The sequence below is a fragment of the Phyllobates terribilis genome, unplaced genomic scaffold (genome assembly GCF_046119375.1).
Source record: "Phyllobates terribilis strain yellow unplaced genomic scaffold, ASM4611937v1 Scaffold_11__3_contigs__length_659146591, whole genome shotgun sequence".
In the NCBI taxonomy this organism is placed as follows: domain Eukaryota; kingdom Metazoa; phylum Chordata; class Amphibia; order Anura; family Dendrobatidae; genus Phyllobates; species Phyllobates terribilis.
In genome coordinates, this window is record NW_027362771.1 from 184,551,326 (window position 1) to 184,569,599 (window position 18,274).

At 42.2% G+C, this 18,274-nt stretch overlaps 1 protein-coding gene across 2 annotated transcripts in view; it reads left to right on the forward strand.

The window, feature by feature from the left end:
• PAWR (pro-apoptotic WT1 regulator) overlaps positions 1–18,274 on the forward strand; it is a 160,505-nt gene that overhangs the window by 133,704 nt on the left and 8,527 nt on the right. For both annotated transcript variants that reach the window (XM_073651878.1, XM_073651877.1), the window contains exons 5-6: positions 14,292–14,415; positions 14,504–14,608. In XM_073651878.1, coding sequence (XP_073507979.1) covers positions 14,292–14,415; positions 14,504–14,608 — 229 coding nt within the window. The remainder of the gene's footprint in view (positions 1–14,291; positions 14,416–14,503; positions 14,609–18,274) is intronic.

Consider the following 18,274-nt stretch of genomic DNA (forward strand, 5'->3'; position numbering starts at 1 on the left):
CTCCGTACAGACTAGCTTAGGACTTTAGCAGGTCTGATCGCAGGATCAGGTTCCCTGTTACATCGTAGGGATTCAGCTGAGTTCTATCGTAGGGACAGATCTCCTCTCTTTCCTTAGCTCTGGTAGCAGAACATAACAATTATTATATGCAATGCCCTTCCCCATCACAATTTTTGAATAAGTAGGACAGCCTCTTTAAAACACAAAGTATGTTAGAAAGTTGTAAAACTTTTTATTCATAATGTTGTCAAGATTAGTTTACATACAATTTGAAAACACCCAAGTTGTCTCAGGTTTTAAGGTTAATTCCTATCAATTTAATAGGGAATTACTTTCCAATCACTAGTGTCTGACTGATGGGATTTACCCACAAATCCGGGGTTCTGAAGAACCCCATGTGAATGGAGCAGTGGTCGATTATGTGCACTGCCACTTTTTTCACTGCCAGAAATAGTCGAGCGTTGTTACATATCACTTAGTTACATAGGTTGAAAAAACACTTCGATCCATCAAGTTTAACCTTTTTCCACTCAACTCATCTTCAGCACTCCCATAAGAATGAATGGAGCCGCAGAACACATGACCGCCACTCCATTTACACAGGGCTGTTCAGTACTTCAGTTCTTGGAATAGATAGTGAATAACTTCTAAACTTGAGACAACCCCTTTAAGGATGTTTTCCAGTATTATGTAAATTTTAACTTAGACCTATCACCTCCTGTAATACTTTATGAATTAAATGGAAATCAAAATATATAGCCTTTCTAAAACATATATAATTGGGAAAATAAAAAGCATTCTGCCTAATTGATCGATAATAACTCTGGTCCTGTAAAGGGACTCTGTCAGCACAGAATGACTGTTCAAACCAAGTTCAGGCACTCGGTGCATGGCCAAACAATTAAGGTCACCTTCACACCTGCTTGTTTTCCATCTATCTCTAGCTCTTTGAACCCAGAGCTGTCAGTCAAAGAAAGGGGGATAGGGTGGAGAAAGTGGGAAAACAAGCAAGTGGGAAGGTGTACTTAAATGACCACGCCATGATGAACCCAAGTGCTTGTACTTAGTTTGGACAGACATTATTTGCTTTCAGAGTCCCTTTAAGCAAAATAGTTTGAAGTGGGCTGAATTCAATCTCCCTGGTGCCTCACTATTTTGACAGCTGTTGGAGATTTCCTACTTCTGAACTGGGAGATACCACTAAGTAGGTGCAGACTGGAACTGTTCAGCATGCAAACACAGAAGAGATCTGCTCTGTTATCTTAGCTGAATGTAGCTACATATGATAGATCCCTGTGTAGTATGGAGTAGCAAGATAAGGCTAAAACAGCATATGAGGTAAAACCTATCACAGAGATCTCTTCAGTGTGTTGTGACAGACTCAAATTAACGCTTTACTGGCAGCTAAATTCCTTTCCTTGCAGATTAACTCTTTACAAGCTGCAATGTCCTCCTTTTACAGCTTAATTTTTTAAAAGCAGTTATGTCCTCTTCTTGAACCCTTTAGAAACAGTTAGCCCAGATAAAGGAACAGGATATATGCAATATGTTGGTATATCTTATTACGTGGTTGATAAATAACAAGACTAAGTATGAAGTAAAGTTTCACCTGATTTGCATTTTATTCAGTCTAAAACAATGTGCAGTAAGCTCACAGGCTTTTACATTTATATATATATACAGAAAATTGTAAGCTTTGTATTTGAGAAATTGAGAGCCAGTTGTTGTAAAGATATGTTATAGAATGAATTGGCACAGAATTGTGAACCTTTAGATTTAGACTTTAAAAAATTCTAATTGAGGATTGGATATTCACTTTAAGATAATCGACAATATAGTTCAGAAGCCTCATTTGGCTCATAAGCCTATGTTGTAGGGCTTGATGCTTACTGCAGACTATTGACATTACTATGCTGGTATTACAGCGGACACCACTAGTTTATAGTGATATCTGACCATAGTATAATCTCATATGAAAACTACTGCTTTAGGAAAAGTCACATGCAATACAAGGTAAACCCCATGCAAACTTTGCTCAATCTTCCACTCAGCCAAAGAAACCAACAATGTCTAAGGTTTAAAGGCACCAGAAATAGGATAAAACTTCATCTTTTATTCATGGCATCAGGTTAAAAGAAAAATTAGTATCAAAACAATGAAGCCACATTTTGGCCATATGACCTTTATCAAGATACATATAAAAGCTTTTTATGGCCATTATTAATCAAGACGAGAATGAAAATCTTATTATTCTTGTCTTGCTTGATAAAGGCCATATAGCTGAAACAGCTCAACATTTTGCTACTGTTTTTGTCTTTTAACCTGTTGGAATGAATGAAATATGACTTTTTACCCTGTTTGTCACAATTTGGATAGGGAAGAAAGTAAAGGTATTTAGACTGTCTCAAATTATAAGGTGGACTTTACCAGTGAGGCATCTGTTAGTTATTCATACGTTTCATCTGGCTGTCGGGTGTCATACAAGTATTCATAAGCTGCACAGACCTTTCTTGCAGTAATCTCTGGTTTACTAACAAAACTAACTCATTTTGTATTTTAACATTTTACTGTCCAAGTATTTTATTAGACAAAAGTGCAAAGAAACATCACAATATATCCTCTGTTTCCATAAGCAGGGAGCTATAAATGATTACAATATTAGAAAACATATCCACTATGATCATATACAAATCCAGTTTATAGTAGAAGATACCTGTGCACCAGCCTGTGAAATCCGTGATTTCTTGGGTCCGCTCCCCACAATATTACCTTTATCTAACCATACCAACACCACTAAAAGTTGCATTTTTAATCTGTATATGTCATAAATAATTAAGAAAGCGATTGAGAAATAAATTTGGTACCTCAGATACAAGTGCTTCTCACTAAATTAGAATATCATCAAAAGGTTAATTTATTTCAGTTCTTCAATACGAAAAGTGAAACTCCTATATTATATAGAGTCATTACAAACAGTGATCTATTTTAAGTGTATTTCTGTTAATATTGATGATTATGGTTTACAACCAATGAAAATACAAAAGTCATTATTTCAGTAAATTAGAATAATTAACAAAAAACACCTGCAAAGGCTTCTGATGCGCTTAAAAAGGTCCCTTAGTCTGTTTCATTAGGCTCCACAATCATGGGGAAGACTGCTGACTTGACAGATGTCCAGAAGGCTGCCATTGACACACTCCACAAGGAGGGTAAGCCACAAAAGGTCATTGCTAATGAAGCTGGCTGTTCACAGAGTGCTGTATCCAAGCATATTAATGGAAAGTTGAGTGGAAGGAAAAAGTGTGGTAGAAAAAGGTGCACAAGCAACCAGGATAACCGCAGCCTTGAAAGGATTGTTAAGAAAAGGTCATTGAAAACTTTGGTGGAGATTCACAAGGAGTGGACTGCTGCTGGAGTCACTGTTCAAGAGCCACCACACACAGATTTATCCAGGACATTGGCTGCAAGTGTCACATTCCTTGTGTCAAGCCACTCATGACCAATAGACAGCGCCTGAAGCGTCTTACCTGGGCCAAGGAGACCTGGACTGTTGCTTAGTGGTCCAAGGTGTTGTTTTCAGATGAAAGTAAATTTTGCGTTTCATTTGGAAATCAAGGTGCCAGAGTCTGGAGGAATAGTGGAGAGGAACACAATCAAAGCTGCTTGAGGTCTAATGTGAAGTTTCCACAATCAGTGATGGTTTGGGGAGCCATGTCATCTGCTGGTATAGGTCCACTGTGTTTTATCAAGACCAAAGTTAGCGCAGCCATCTACCAGGAAATTTTAGAGCACTTCATGCTTCCCTCTGCCTCTTTGGAGATGGAAATTTCATTCTCCAGCAGGACTTGGCACCTGTCCACACTGCCAAAAGTACCAATACCTACTTTAAAAACAACAGTGTCACTGTGCTTGATTGGCCAACAAACACGCCTGACTTTAACCCCATAGAGCAGTGGTCTCAAACACGCAGGCCGCATGCGGTCCCTGAGGCTGCTTTATGCGGCCCACTGGCACCACAGACCCCTTGACGATCCCGACCTGGTCCAGGAAAAGCCACCAACAGCAGCACTGCATTGCCGCGCAGAGACAGTCTCCCAGCACAGCATTACCAATGCCAGCAGTTGATATTTGCATGCCAGTGCAGCTGTGTATGACGTCACTGCCATGCGCAGATGTCAGCTGCTGGCCTCTGATTGGCCGGCGGCTGACATTGGTAATGCTGTGCTGGGAGACTGTTTCTGCACGGCAATGCAGCGCTGCTGTTGGCGGCTCCTCCTTTACCAGGTCGGGAACGTCATGGAGTCTGTGGTGCCTGCGGGCCACGTGCACAAAGGAGCGGGAGGAACGGAGGACAGATGAGAGGAATCTTTTTTTTCTCTCTCTTTTATGTGTGTGAAGAACAGCACAATAGGGTACATATCGAAAATATGGGGACATACCCACAATATGGGGACAGATCCACAATATGGGGACCTGGATGGGGGCATATCTACAATATGGGGACCTGGATCGGGACATATCTACAATATGAGGACAACTTGGATCGAGACATACCTACAATATGGGGACCTGGATGGAACATATCTACAATATCGGGACCTGGATGGGGACATATCTACAATATGGGGACCTGGATGGAACATATCTACTATATGGGGACCTGGATGGGGACATATCTACAATATGGGGACCTGGATGGGGACATATCTACAATATGGGGACCTGGATGGGGACATATCTACGATATGGGGACCTGGATGGGGACATACCTACAAATTGGGGACCTGGACGGGGACATATGTACAATATGGGGACCTGGATCGTGGGACATATCTACAATATGGGGACGACTTGGATCGGGACATACCCACAATATGGGGACCTGGATCGGGACATATCTACAATATGGGGACCTGGATGGGGTATTACTAACGGATGGGGGACATTACTACAAGATGGGGATATTACTCCAAGATGGGGACCAGGATGGGAACATTACTACAAGATTAGGACAAGGATGGGACACATTAATACAAGATTAGGACCAGGATGGGACACATTACTACTAGATTAGGACCAGGATGAGGCACATTACTACAAGATTAGGACCAGGATGGGGGACATTACTACAAAATGAGGACCAGGATGGGGGACATTACTACAAGATTAGGACCAGGATGGGGAACATTACTACAAAATGAGGACCAGGATGGGACATATCTGCAATATCGGGACCTGGATGGGGACATATCTACAATATGTGGACCTGGATGGGGACATATCTACAATATGGGGACCTGGATGGAACATACCTACAATATGGGAACCTGGATGGGGACATATCTACAATATGGGGACCTGGATGGGGACATATCTACAATATGGGGACCTGGATGGGGACAAATCTACAATATGGGGACATATCTACAATATGGGGACCTGGATGGGGACATATCTACAATATGGGGACCTGGATGGGGACATATCTACAATATGGGGACATATCTACAATATGGGGACCTGGATGGGGACATATCTACAATATGGGGACCTGGATCGGGGGACATATCTACAATATGGGGACGACTTGGATCGGGACATACCCACAATATGGGGACCTGGATCGGGACATATCTACAATATGGGGACCTGGATGGGGACATATCTACAATATGGGAACCTGGATGGAACATACCTACAATATGGGGACCTGGATGGGGACATACCTACAAATTGGGGACCTGGATTGGGACATATCTACAATATGGGGACCTGGATCGGGTGACATATCTACAATATGGGGACGACTTGGATCGGGACATACCCACAATATGGGGACCTGGATCGGGACATATCTACAATATGGGGACCTGGATGGAGTATTACTACCGGATGGGGGACATTACTACAAGATGGGGATATTACTCTAAGATAGGGACCAGGATGGGGACATTACTACAATATTAGAACCAGGATGGGACACATTAATACAAGATTAGGACCAGGATGGGACACATTACTACTAGATTAGGACCAGGATGGGGCACATTACTACAAGATTAGGACCAGGATGGGGGACATTACTACAAGATTAGGACCAGGATGGGGGACATTACTACAAGATTAGGACCAGGATGGGGAACATTACTGCAAAATGAGGACCAGGATGGGGCATTAATACAAGATGAGGACCAGGATGGGACATTACTACAAGATGAGGACCAGGATGGGGCATTACTGCAAGATGAGGACCAGAATGGGGTATTAATTCAAGATGGGGACATTACTACAAGGTGTTTGCCAGAATTACTATATGATGCTAATTGTAAGACAATATTACTGTATGCGGCCAATTGGGGGAAACAAAATTGGAAAAATGTAAAAAAAAGAAAGAAAAATAAAGCATGAAAAAATATTTTGGCACTAAAAATGCTGTTTTATATATAAACTAAAGTAAACACAAAAAAGTGCACGTCTATTATCGCCACATCCATAACGACCCAAGCTTTAAAAAAAATAAAATAAACATGGCAAAAATGTTCAAAAGGTGTATACAAAAACAAAATGGTATCATTAAAAATGTCACTTTGACCTTCAAAGAATGCGGCCCACCAAATTCAAATTTTTTTCCATGTTCGATCCATATACCCAGTTGAGTTTGAGACCCCTGCCATAGAGAATCTATGGGGTATTGTCAAGAGGAAGATGAGAGACACCAGACCCAACAATGCAGATGAGCTGAGGGCTGCTATTAAACCAACCTGGGCTTCCATAACACCTCAGCAGTGCCACAAGCTGATCGCCTCCATGCCACAACGCATTGATGCAAAAGGAGCCCCAACCAAGTATAGAGTGCATTTACTGAACATATATTTCAGTAGGCCAACATTTTGGATTTTAAAAACATTTTTCAAGCTGCTGTTATAAAGTATTCTAATTTACTGAGATAATGACTTTTGTGTTTTTATTGGCTGTAAGCCATAATCATCAACATTAACAAAAATAAACCCTTGAAATAGATCACTCTGTTTGTAATGACTCTATATAATATATGAGTTTCACTTTTTGTATTGAAGAACTGAAATAAATTAACTTTTTGATGATATTCTAATTTAGTGAGAAGCACTTGTACTTGTTGCTAGATTTGATGGTAGTATGGTATAGAGCTGGGCAGCACGGTGGCTCAGTTGTTAGCACTGCAGCCTTGCAGCGCTGGGGTCCTGCAACATCTGGAAAGAGTTTCTATGTTTTCCCCTTGTTTGCGTGAGTTTCCCCCGGGTTCTCTGGTCTCCTCCCACAATCTAAAGACATACTGGTAAGGAAGTAAGATTGTGAGCCCCAACTGGGACAGTGATAATGATGTATGTAAAGCGCTGTGGAATATGATAGCACTATATACAGTGGCTTGCAAAAGTATTCGCCCCCTTGGCATTTTTCATGTTTTGCTACCTCACAACCTGGAATTTCACTGTGGGTTTTTTTGAGTGTTTGCGTTAGTTCATGTAAAGAACATGCCTACTACTGTGAACATTTGGTTTTCTTTTTATTGTAACAAATAGGACAAAATAACTAAAAACTTTAGTGTGCATAACTATTCCCCCCCTTAAAGTCAGTACTTTGTAGAGCCTCCTTTTGTGGCCATTACAGCTGCAAGTCTCTTTGGATAAGTCTCTGAGCTTTCCACATCTTGCAACTGGGATTTTTGCCCATTCCTGAAGGCAAAACTGCTCCAGCTCCTTCACTTTAGATGGTTTCCTCTGTTGAACAGCAATCTTCAAGTCTGACCACAGATTCTCAATTGGGTTTTGACTCTGCCACTCTAGAACATTTACACGTTACATTTAAACCACTCGAGTGTTGCTTTAGCAGTATGTTTTGGGTCATTGTCCTTTTGGAAGGTGAACCTCCGTCCCAGTCTCAAATCACTGACAGACTGAAGCTGGTTTTGCTCAAGAATATCCCTGTATTTCGCCCCATCCATTTTCCTCTCGATTCGTCCCAATTTCCCTCTCCCTGATGCCAAAAAGCATGCTGTTCTTGGGGTGATGAGGTGTGTTGGTTTGGCACCGGACATACTTTTTGTCCACCAAGGTAAATGCTAACATTTTGGTCTCATCTGACCAGAGCACCTTCCTCCATACATTTGGAAGTCTCCCACATGTCTTTTTGTAAACTCAAAATGATCCTTACAATTTTTGTGTGTAAAGGCTTTTTTCTGCCCACTCTTCCATAAAGGCCACCTCTATAGAATGTATGGCTTATCTTGGTCTTATGAACAGATACTCCAGTCTCTGCTTGAGAACTCTGCAGCTCCTTCAGCGTTACCTTTGGTCTCTGTGCTGCCTCTCTGATTAATGCCCTCCCTGCCCGGGCTGAAAGTTTTGGTGGGTGGCCCTCTCTTGGCAGGTTTGTTGTGGTACCATGTTCTTTCCCTTTGTTGATAATGGATTTGATGGTGCTCTGGGGGATCCTAAGAGATTAGGATATTTTTTTATAACCCAAACCTGACTTAAACTTTGTTAATGACTTGTTTGAAGATCTCCTTGGTCTTCATAGTGTTGTTTGGTTAGTGGTGCCTCTTGCTTAATGGTGTTGCAGCCGCTGTGGTCTTTCAGAAAAGGTGTGTATATACTGACTGACCATGTGACACTTAGATTGCACACAGGTGGACTTCCTTTCACTAAGCATGTGACTTATGAAAGTAATTGCTTGCACCAGAAATTTTTAGCGGCTTCATAGCAAAAGGGGTGAATACATATGCACATGCCAATTTTTAGTTATTTGATCCCATAAATTTAATTTATGCCTATATTTTTCTCAATTCACCAACTTAGACTATTTAGTGCTGATGCATCACACACAAATCAGATTCCATATTTAAACACAGGCTTTAAGCAATACTTGTTATTAGTGTTGAGCGATACCTTCCGATATCAGGAAATATCGGATCGGATTGGATCAAGCCGCTACCCAAAAAGTATCGGATATCGCCGATTACGATGCCAGAAACCAATGCAAGTCAATGGGACACAAATATCGGAATGAAAATAAACCCTTTCTTTCCTTGTAGGTTAATTCTACATGAAGGAAAACAACTAACAATAATGTAGAATGTATTGGGGGAGGTGGTTGCCCAAATCGATGGGAACAGTGCTCACAGTGAAACATGAAAAGCCGGCAATTCAGCAGCGGCATACACCGGTACCCGACAATTTAGAACAGAAAGAATAGAGCTTCACACATAGATTAGATAGATAGAAACATGTCAGTCACATATATATGAAGTACAGTGACAGTGTTGCTTACTGTACTTGTCATTTAGTGTAAAGGATTTATTAAAAAAAATAACAGTGTTTTCATGCACCGTCTCTTTAAAAAAGCCGGCCGGCAATTCAGCAGCGGTACCTGACAATTTAGAATAGAAAGAATAGAGAATCACACATAGATTAGATAGATAGAAACATGTCAGTCACATATATAATATGTACAGTGATAGTGTTGATTACTGTACTTGTCATTTAGTGTTAAAATAAAGGATTTATTAAAAAAAAAAATTGGCGTGGGGTTCCCCGTAATTTTAGTCTCTAGCGGAGGTTAAGCAGACGGCTGGGGCAGATGTTTGAAGCCTGGGAAGGGGGTAATACCCACGGAGCTCCCCAGGCTACTAATATCAGCCCCCAGCTGAATACCTAGCCTTTACTAGCTATTAAAATGGGAGACCCCCCCAAAAAAATGATGTGGGGTCCCCCCTATTTTAATAGCTAGCAAAGGCTAGGCAGACAGCTGGGGGCTGATATGAATAGCCCAGGAAGGGTGCCATGAATATTGGCCCCCTCCCAGGCTAGAAACACCAGCCGTCAGCCGCCCCAGAAATGGCGCATCCATAGGATGCGCCAATTCTGGCACTTAGCCTCGCTCTTCCCACTGCCCTGTAGTGATGGCAGTGGGGTAATAGGGCTGCGTTTGATTTCAGCTTATAATGCCAGCTGACATCAAGCCCAGGTTAGTAATGGAGAGGCGTCCATAAGACACCCCCATTACTAACCCCATAGTCAAAGTTAAAAAAACACACAAACACCCAGAATAAAGTCCTTTAATTGAAATAAACACACAATTCTTTATTGTTCTAAATTAAACCATACTTACCATCACGCCCATTCCAGCTGAAGCCAACGATCTCCTGCAATAAAAGAAAAATAATAAAGCAACATCATCCTTACCTTTCCATGGTTCCCAGGACAGCTCCAGCTCTGCTACATCGAGATGACAGGCTGGATCGCAGCAGAAAGCTGCCATCCAGCCTGTCATCCCGCGGACACTGAGAAGCGCAGACATGCTTGCGCTCCTCAGTGTCAGGCTGTGACGGCATCCAGATGAGCCGAGTCTCTCACGCTCACCGCATGCACAGGAGAATTCTCCCACGCTGTCAGTGACGTGCATGAGGTGAGCTGAGTTCATTGTCGGCTCATCTGGATGCCGTCACAGCCAGACACTGAGGAGCGCAAGCATGCCTGCGCTTCTCAGTGTCTGCGGGATGACTGACTGGATGGCAGCTTTCTTCTGCGATCCAGCCTGTCATCTCGATGTAGCAGAGCTGAAGCTGTCCTGGGAACCATGGAAAGGTAAGGATGATGTTGCTTTATTATTTTACTTTTATTGCAAGAGATCGTTGGCTTCAGCTGGAATGGGCGTGACGGTAAGTATGGTTTAATTTAGAACATTAAAGAATTGTGTGTTTATTTCAATTAAAGGACTTTATTCTGGGTGTTTGTGTTTTTTTTAAATACTTTACTAGAAATTCATGGCGGTCATGTCTAATATTGGCATGACCCCATGAATTTCGGGCTTAGGGCCAGCGGATAATACAAAGCTGGCCCTAACCCCATTATTACCCAGTGAGCCACCGCACCAGGGCCCTGGATGAGCTGGATACAGCGCCAGAACATGGCGCTTCTATGAACGCGCCATTTTCTGGGGTGGCTGCGGACTGAAGTTCGCAGCAGGGGGGGCCCACAAAGCTTGGGCCACCCTGCGCTGTGGATTCCAGCCCCCAGCTGCTTAGTTGTACCTGGCTGGACACAAAAATAGGGCGAAGACCCACTTTTTTTTTTTTTTTTTACTTATTTCATGAAATTCATGAAATAATAATAAAAAAAAGGGCTTCCCTATATTGTTGTGTCCGGCCAGGTACAAATAGGCAGCTGGGAGTTGGGGGCAGCCCGTTCCTGGATGCTGTACCTGGCTGACATACAAAAATATGGCAAAGCCCACGTCAAAATTTTTGGGAAAAATTAATTAAAAAATAAATAATAATTTAGGGACTGCATCTTTATTAACCCCTCAAGTGTCATTTAGTGTTAAAATAAAGGATTTATTAAAAAAAAAATTGGCGTGGGATCCCCCATAATTTTAGTCTCTAGCGGAGGTTAAGCAGACGGCTGGGGCAGATGTTTGAAGCCTGGGAAGGGGGTAATACCCACGGAGCTTCCCAGGCTACTAATATCAGCCCCCAGCTGAATACCTAGCCTTTACTAGCTATTAAAATGGGAGACCCCCCCCAAAAAATGACATGGGGTCGCCCCTATTTTAATAGCTAGCAAAGGCTAGGCAGACAGCTGGGGGCTGATATTAATAGCCCAGGAAGGGTGCCATGAATATTGGCCCCCTCCCAGGCTAGAAACACCAGCCGCCCCAGAAATGGCACTTAGCCTCGCTCTTCCACGCTGCCCTGGTGCGGTGGCAGGGGGTAATAGTGGTGGGGTTCATGTCAGCGCCAGCTGCCATGAAGCCCAGGTTAGTAATGATGGGCGTCTATAAGACACCCCCATTACTAACCTACAAAGTGTTAAAAAGAAAAAACACACACTACACCCAGAAAAAAATAATTTATTTGAAATAAAACACACCATTTTATTTAATTCTTAGTTTACTAAAAAAAAATAGTTACCTGTCCACGTTCCTGCGCTGATCTCCCATGCACAGCTGTCACATCTGGAGATGGTGACAGCTGTGCATGGCTGCTGTAAGCTCACACTGCCGGGAACACATCCGCTCCCGCCAGCGGGAGCCACTGACTGAGGTCACCGGAGTGCATTCAGTCAGCGCAGCTCCGGAGACCTCCTTTACGGCACTGCTGTACTGTGGGAATTTCTCACGGTACAGCAGGGCCGTAAAGGAGCTAACCGGAGCAGCGCTGCCTGAACTCCGGCGAACCCGCTTATGCAATGACAATGACGGGGCTGCTTTACGGCCCCGTCATTCTAGTGGTGGCAGCGGTTCAGAGCGGTCACATTTTATGTGGCTGCTCTAAACTGGAGATCTTCGTGGGACACTCGTGGACTACTACGGAGGGGTAAGGATAAGGTTGTGGTTTATTATTTTATATTTTATTACAGGAGATCGATGGCTTCGGGGAATCAGGTGTCTAGGTGAGTATAGGTGTAGTTTTTTATTTTAGGTGGCGATTGGCGGGGACAGGTAATGTATAAACTAATTTATTTTAGGTAACCACTGTCCACCAATGACATGTATTTAAAAATTATTGGGGACCAAAAGCAAAAAAAATATATGGGGGCCTAAAAGAATAAAACATGTGTATAGGGGCAAAAATAACTTATGGGGCAGTTTAAATAGCAGGATCAGGCTGATGGGAACTACTGCTCCCATCGAGCTGATCCAGCTGGCACGAGTGGACGGGGGACAGACATAGGCCGATGGGAGTAGTAGTGTCACATCGGCCTATGTCTGCCTGCACACAGACATCCCGCACACATCGCGCACACACCCGCAGACATCGCACACACCTGCAGACATCGCACACACCTGCAGACATCGCACAGACACCCCGCAGACATCGCAAAGACACCGCGCACACACTAATCATGACGGGCTGATGGTCTGGGAGATGAGGCTGACCTGTGCGGCCGTGGGAAAGTTCATGTGAGTCCATGCAGTCAAGCATGAACTCACATGAACCCTCTGAGGGCACCGCGGCCACTTCAAATGAACAGCTGATCGGCGTCACCTGATACCTCAGCTGTTCATTTGAAATAACCGGCGGGAAAGCGCAGCACAGAACGGGAAAGCCGGCGGTGAAGTCTTTTCACTGCCGGCTTCCCCGCCCCGGGTCATTCGCTCCCCGCTCCTTGGTGCTGCGCTCCCCGCCCAGTCCTAACTTACGATCAGGATGGTGGGAGCGGAGAATCGGGGGGCTGCGGGGAAGCAGTATGGGGCTGTGTGATTGTTTAAAAGCCGGCGACTTTTTACCGCCCGCCGGCTTTTAAACAATCAGGAGAATTCTCTCAAGCTGGGATGGCATTCTGATGACAAGCTGGATCGCAGCTGAGCGCTGCCATCCAGCTTGTCATCCTTCAGAGACACTGCAGAGCGCAGGCATTATGGGAACTTCCGATTCCGGTATTCGATATTGTAAAAGTATCGGAATTATGTATCGGAATTCCGATACCGCGAATATCGGCCGATACCCGATATTTCAGTATCGGAATACTCAACACTACTTGTTATTAAAAAGCTGCCCTAAGAAAGACTGTTTTTAGGCAGTTTGTGACTGAAATGCCAAGAGTGTGCAAAGCAGTCATCAAAGCAAAAGGTAGCTACTATGAAGAACTTAGAATATAAGACATATTTTCAGTTGTTTCACACTTTTTTGTTAAGTATATAATTCCACATGTGTTAATTCATAGTTTTGATGCCTTCAGTGTGAATGTACAATTTTCATAGTCATGAAAATACAGAAAAATCTTTAAATGAGAAGGTGTGTCCAAACTTTTGGTCTGTACTGTATATGTTTGAAAAAAGAAATTAGCTTACCATGCCTGGTCAAAAGTAAATTAACAGAAGACCGAATATGGAAAATTCAAATGGAGAATTTGAGAGATCTGGTAAGAAGGGTTCTCAGAAGGGAGGACACAACCACAAAGGGGTTTATCGTGTATAATAAGCCTAATATGTGTCGTATAGTAAATAATTGGTAATGTCCAAAATATTCACTATATACAATATCACTATTCACACCACTGTTTTATACCTGTTTAAACCAGTGTGTTAAAATGATAAACATAAATCTATATATTAAATCTCATTTCAAACCATTCTGAATGTGAAAAGAAGTGCATTTTTTCCGTTTCTTCTCTGTAAACTATTATACTTTTTATGAATATGTTAATAATTACCTTAGTCTGCAAAATGTAAAGCATGAATTTGTCTGTAGTGTTTTATGTTTTACATGAAAACATATTTTGAATATAATACATTTCTGCTTTGTTTCCCAGTGTAAATAGTGCTCCGGATGATCACCACTCCCGAAGTGACAAGTCAACTTGTAGTCGCTTCAACAAGGATGCAACCTCTAGTCAGGGAAGTTCATTAGAGAAAAAGATTGAGGAGCTTGAAAAGGTAAAATATTGCTTTATCTCAGCTGCTGACTGAATAAAATAAACACGCTTAACATGCAATTAATATATAAGCCATGTATGTTTGACAGGAGCTAGCAAAGGAGAGGCAAGAAAATCTAAGACTAGTGAAGATGATGCAAGACAAAGAAGAGTTAATTATGAAAATGAAGGAAGAAATTGATTTACTAAATAGGGTAAGTTTGTTTGCTACTAATAAACACTATATTCTACTTACACTGGACAATTAGGCAGTATACTACCGTATTTTTCATACTATAAGACGCACCGGACCATAAGACGCACCTCAAATTTTGGGATGGAATATAGAAAAAAAAAGTATTTTTATAAGATGGGGTCCGTCTTATAGTCTTAATAGGTACAGTATCTTACCTGGGGGTTGGTGGAGCGAGGGTCACAGGAGGCAAAGTCCTTCAGGAATCCGGTGCTCCAGCAGCGGGGAGTTGCGGTGGAGCAGGATTGCAGGGCCCTCCGTTCCCTCCCTCAGGAACCTGGTTGCTGCAGCAGAAGAGATGGCTGGGGCCCGATGCCAGGCTGGGGCCTGGCTGGGAGCCGGGGCCTGGCTGAGGCCCAGTGCATGGCTGGGGGCCTGGCTGAGGCCCTATGCATGGCTGTGGGCCAGGGCCTGGGTGAGGGCCGGGGCCAGTGTTTGGCGATAGGGGCCTGCCTGCTTGAGGGCACGGACCGGGGTCTGGCTGCGTGCCGCCGAGGCCTGCCTGGGGGCCGGGACGGGTGGTGGTGGTGGTGGTGGCGGCAAAGTAGGAGGGGGTGAGGTGCTGCGGATGTCTGGCCGCAGGTGTCTGGCTGGGGTTAGACTGGATGCGGGCAGTGTCTGACTGCGGGCCGGGGCGGTGAGCGGCGCAGGTTTCCAGTGTGCGCGGCCATCTTCCTGAAGCTGTGGTCTACAGGAAAATGGCCGTCCGAGCTACAAGTCAACGCATGCGCCGGCTCGGGTGGCCATTTTCCTGTGGATCACCGCTTCAGGAAGTGACCGCGCACACCAGAAACCTGAGCCGTTCACCGCCCCGGCCCGCAGCCAGACACTGCCCGCATTCAGTCCAACCTGCGCTGGCCCCCAGCCAGACACCCACAGCATCTCACCTCCTCCTCCTTTGCTGGCGCCACCACCTTAAAGGAGGGAGATCCCGCTCTATCACCACGCAACGTTCAGACCATAAGACGCACCCCCCATTTTCCTCCCAAATTTGGGGGGAAAAAAGTGCGTCTTATGGTCTGAAAAATACTGTAAGTATTTTGACCATATCATAATTTGTATGCAGATTTTCCAACTCCCAAGCTGTATAAACTTGAATGCTTATTAGATGAAGCAGATCAGGTAATGTGTATTTGTGTAATGAAGGAGGGTGACAGCTAAGGATATCAACACCCTTTTTCAAGGTGTGCAGAATTATTAGGCAGCTTATTGTCCTCCGGCAAAATGGGCCAAAAAAGAGATTTAACTTACTCTGAAAAGTCAGACAGAAGGATGCAGCACTCTTGAAATTGCTAATATATTGGAGCATAATCAAAAAGCCATCAAAAGTTTTGTTGCAAATGGTCATCAGGGTAGCAAAAAACATCTGACCAGATGTATAATATTTTCAGTGCTCATAGAAATGGCCAAGGTAGGGAAGGCTGAAACCCGGCCACCATTACACAAGACACATAAGTTGAAACATCAAGACTGGGTCAAGAAATATTTGAAGACAGATTTTTCAAAGGTTTTATGGATGGATGACATGAGAGTGACTCTTGATGGACCCTTGCCTGTACTGAGCACATATGTTCACTTCTGTATAGGTAATAAAAAGCTGTAGGTTTTGAGTTGAAGATGGACTGAAAATTAACTCCCAAACCTACCTCAAGTTTTCATAAGACACTTTCTTCAAGCTGTTGGACAGGAAAACTTCTGCATCTTTCAAGAAAAACATGATTTTTATGCAGGACAAAGCTCCATCGCATGCATCCAAGCGAAGTACTCCACTACTTGGCTAGCCATAAAGATGAAAGAATATTTACATGTTCCCCTTTTTCATCTGACATAAACCCTATTGAGAACTTGTAGGCCCTTCATAGATGAGAGATTTATGGTGAAGGAAAGCAGTTCACCTCTCTGAACTGTGTCTGGGAGGCTGTGATTAATGCTGCCCAAAAAATTGATCATCAACAGATTTATAAGCTGACCCACTCCATGGATGGAAGACTTATGACTGTTATGTAAAAGAAGAGTGGCTAATATTGGTCACTGATATTTTTTGTGGAAACGTCAGAAATGTCCTTTGTACATTGAGCAGTTTGGTTATTATTCTCACTTTAACAGATGAAAATAAAGAGAGGGGAAAATTTACTTGCATTTAGTTGCATAATAATTCTGCCCACTAATAGTTGTCCAATAATTCTGCACACACAGATTTTTTCCTAAGAAAGACAAAACCTCACTTTTACATTCTTAAATAGTCAGGTTTATTAACTTTTGTATTGACCAAAAGATCTGTAGTTATTCAAAAATAAAATTAATCATCAAGAATACAAATTTGCCTTACAATTGTGCACCCAGAGTATTATGACAGTTATTTGATCATTTACTTTTTTAGAATTTCTCCAAGTAGTTGTAACAACAAAGTCCTTACAACCTCAGACTGCTTTTTTTTTTTTTACAATTTTTATAATGTTTTTAATATATATATACAGTATATATAGAGATAGATAGTTATCATAGCACACTATATTCATAGTATCACATGCTGCATACACTATATGGAATGGGCTGCTCCAAAGACCTAAAGATTCCTTTTTTTAAATGTGTTATTATTATCAACTGTCAGCATTTCGAACCCGAGAAAATCAGCCTCCAAATGGAAGACCATGTAAAATTACAAAACATAGTTCACCTTTAATGTCTTGAAGTCAACATAACTATAATTGTCTGATGATGTCTGAAAATTCCATAAACATTTCCGTAATGCATGAGTGCTTTATTTTCTTTAAATCTTTTGTTAATCATATTTAATGATCTGATCAAGGTTGCCAACTTGAATTTTTATTTTTCTGGACAAATAATCAAAAAATTACGGACAGACAATATTTTTTGTGATCACATTGTAAAACCATAAAAAATCATTATGATTATAAGTGCTACATGACTACAGCCCTGAATTCTGATAATAAAATATAAGCTGCATTTACTGTAAACTATATTTTGACTGTAGTTATCATTTTAATCTGTATAAGTTTCTTCAGCATCAAAAAAATCACGGACTTCTTAAAAAAAAAAAAAAAACTATGGACAGGGCAAAAAAGTGCCTTATTTTTACGGACCGTCCTGGAATTTCTGGACAATTAACAACTCAGGCACATATTAGTTAACAGTGAATGAATTTTACATTACCGATAGGATGCTCTGTGTTTTTTTTACTATATTAAATAAATCTAAACTTTTAATAAACCTTATATAAATATAATCTTTATGTTTGTAAAGGCCAAATCCACATAATAGTTAAAATATTCATTTTTATTCACATTTTAAGTTAAGACTCAGTCAGATATATGTTGTTTCTGTGCTACTGTTAATGCATTTATTTTGCCCAGAAGGCAAAGTCCATACCATAAAAGCATGGTGGTTGTAAACTCCATTAAGTTGTGTTGATGATTTAGTAATCCCTAACTATAAAAGATGTGGATTACATAGAAATCAGCATAATTGGTTGAGGATTGTACCTTTTTTTTCTACATTTCTTTTCTCTTCCTCACTTTCTTTATCTACCAATATTTCTATTAAGAAATAAAGATGTGTATTTTTTTGAGTTGGTGCCCGAATCCCATTATGTGACCGTGCTTTTTTT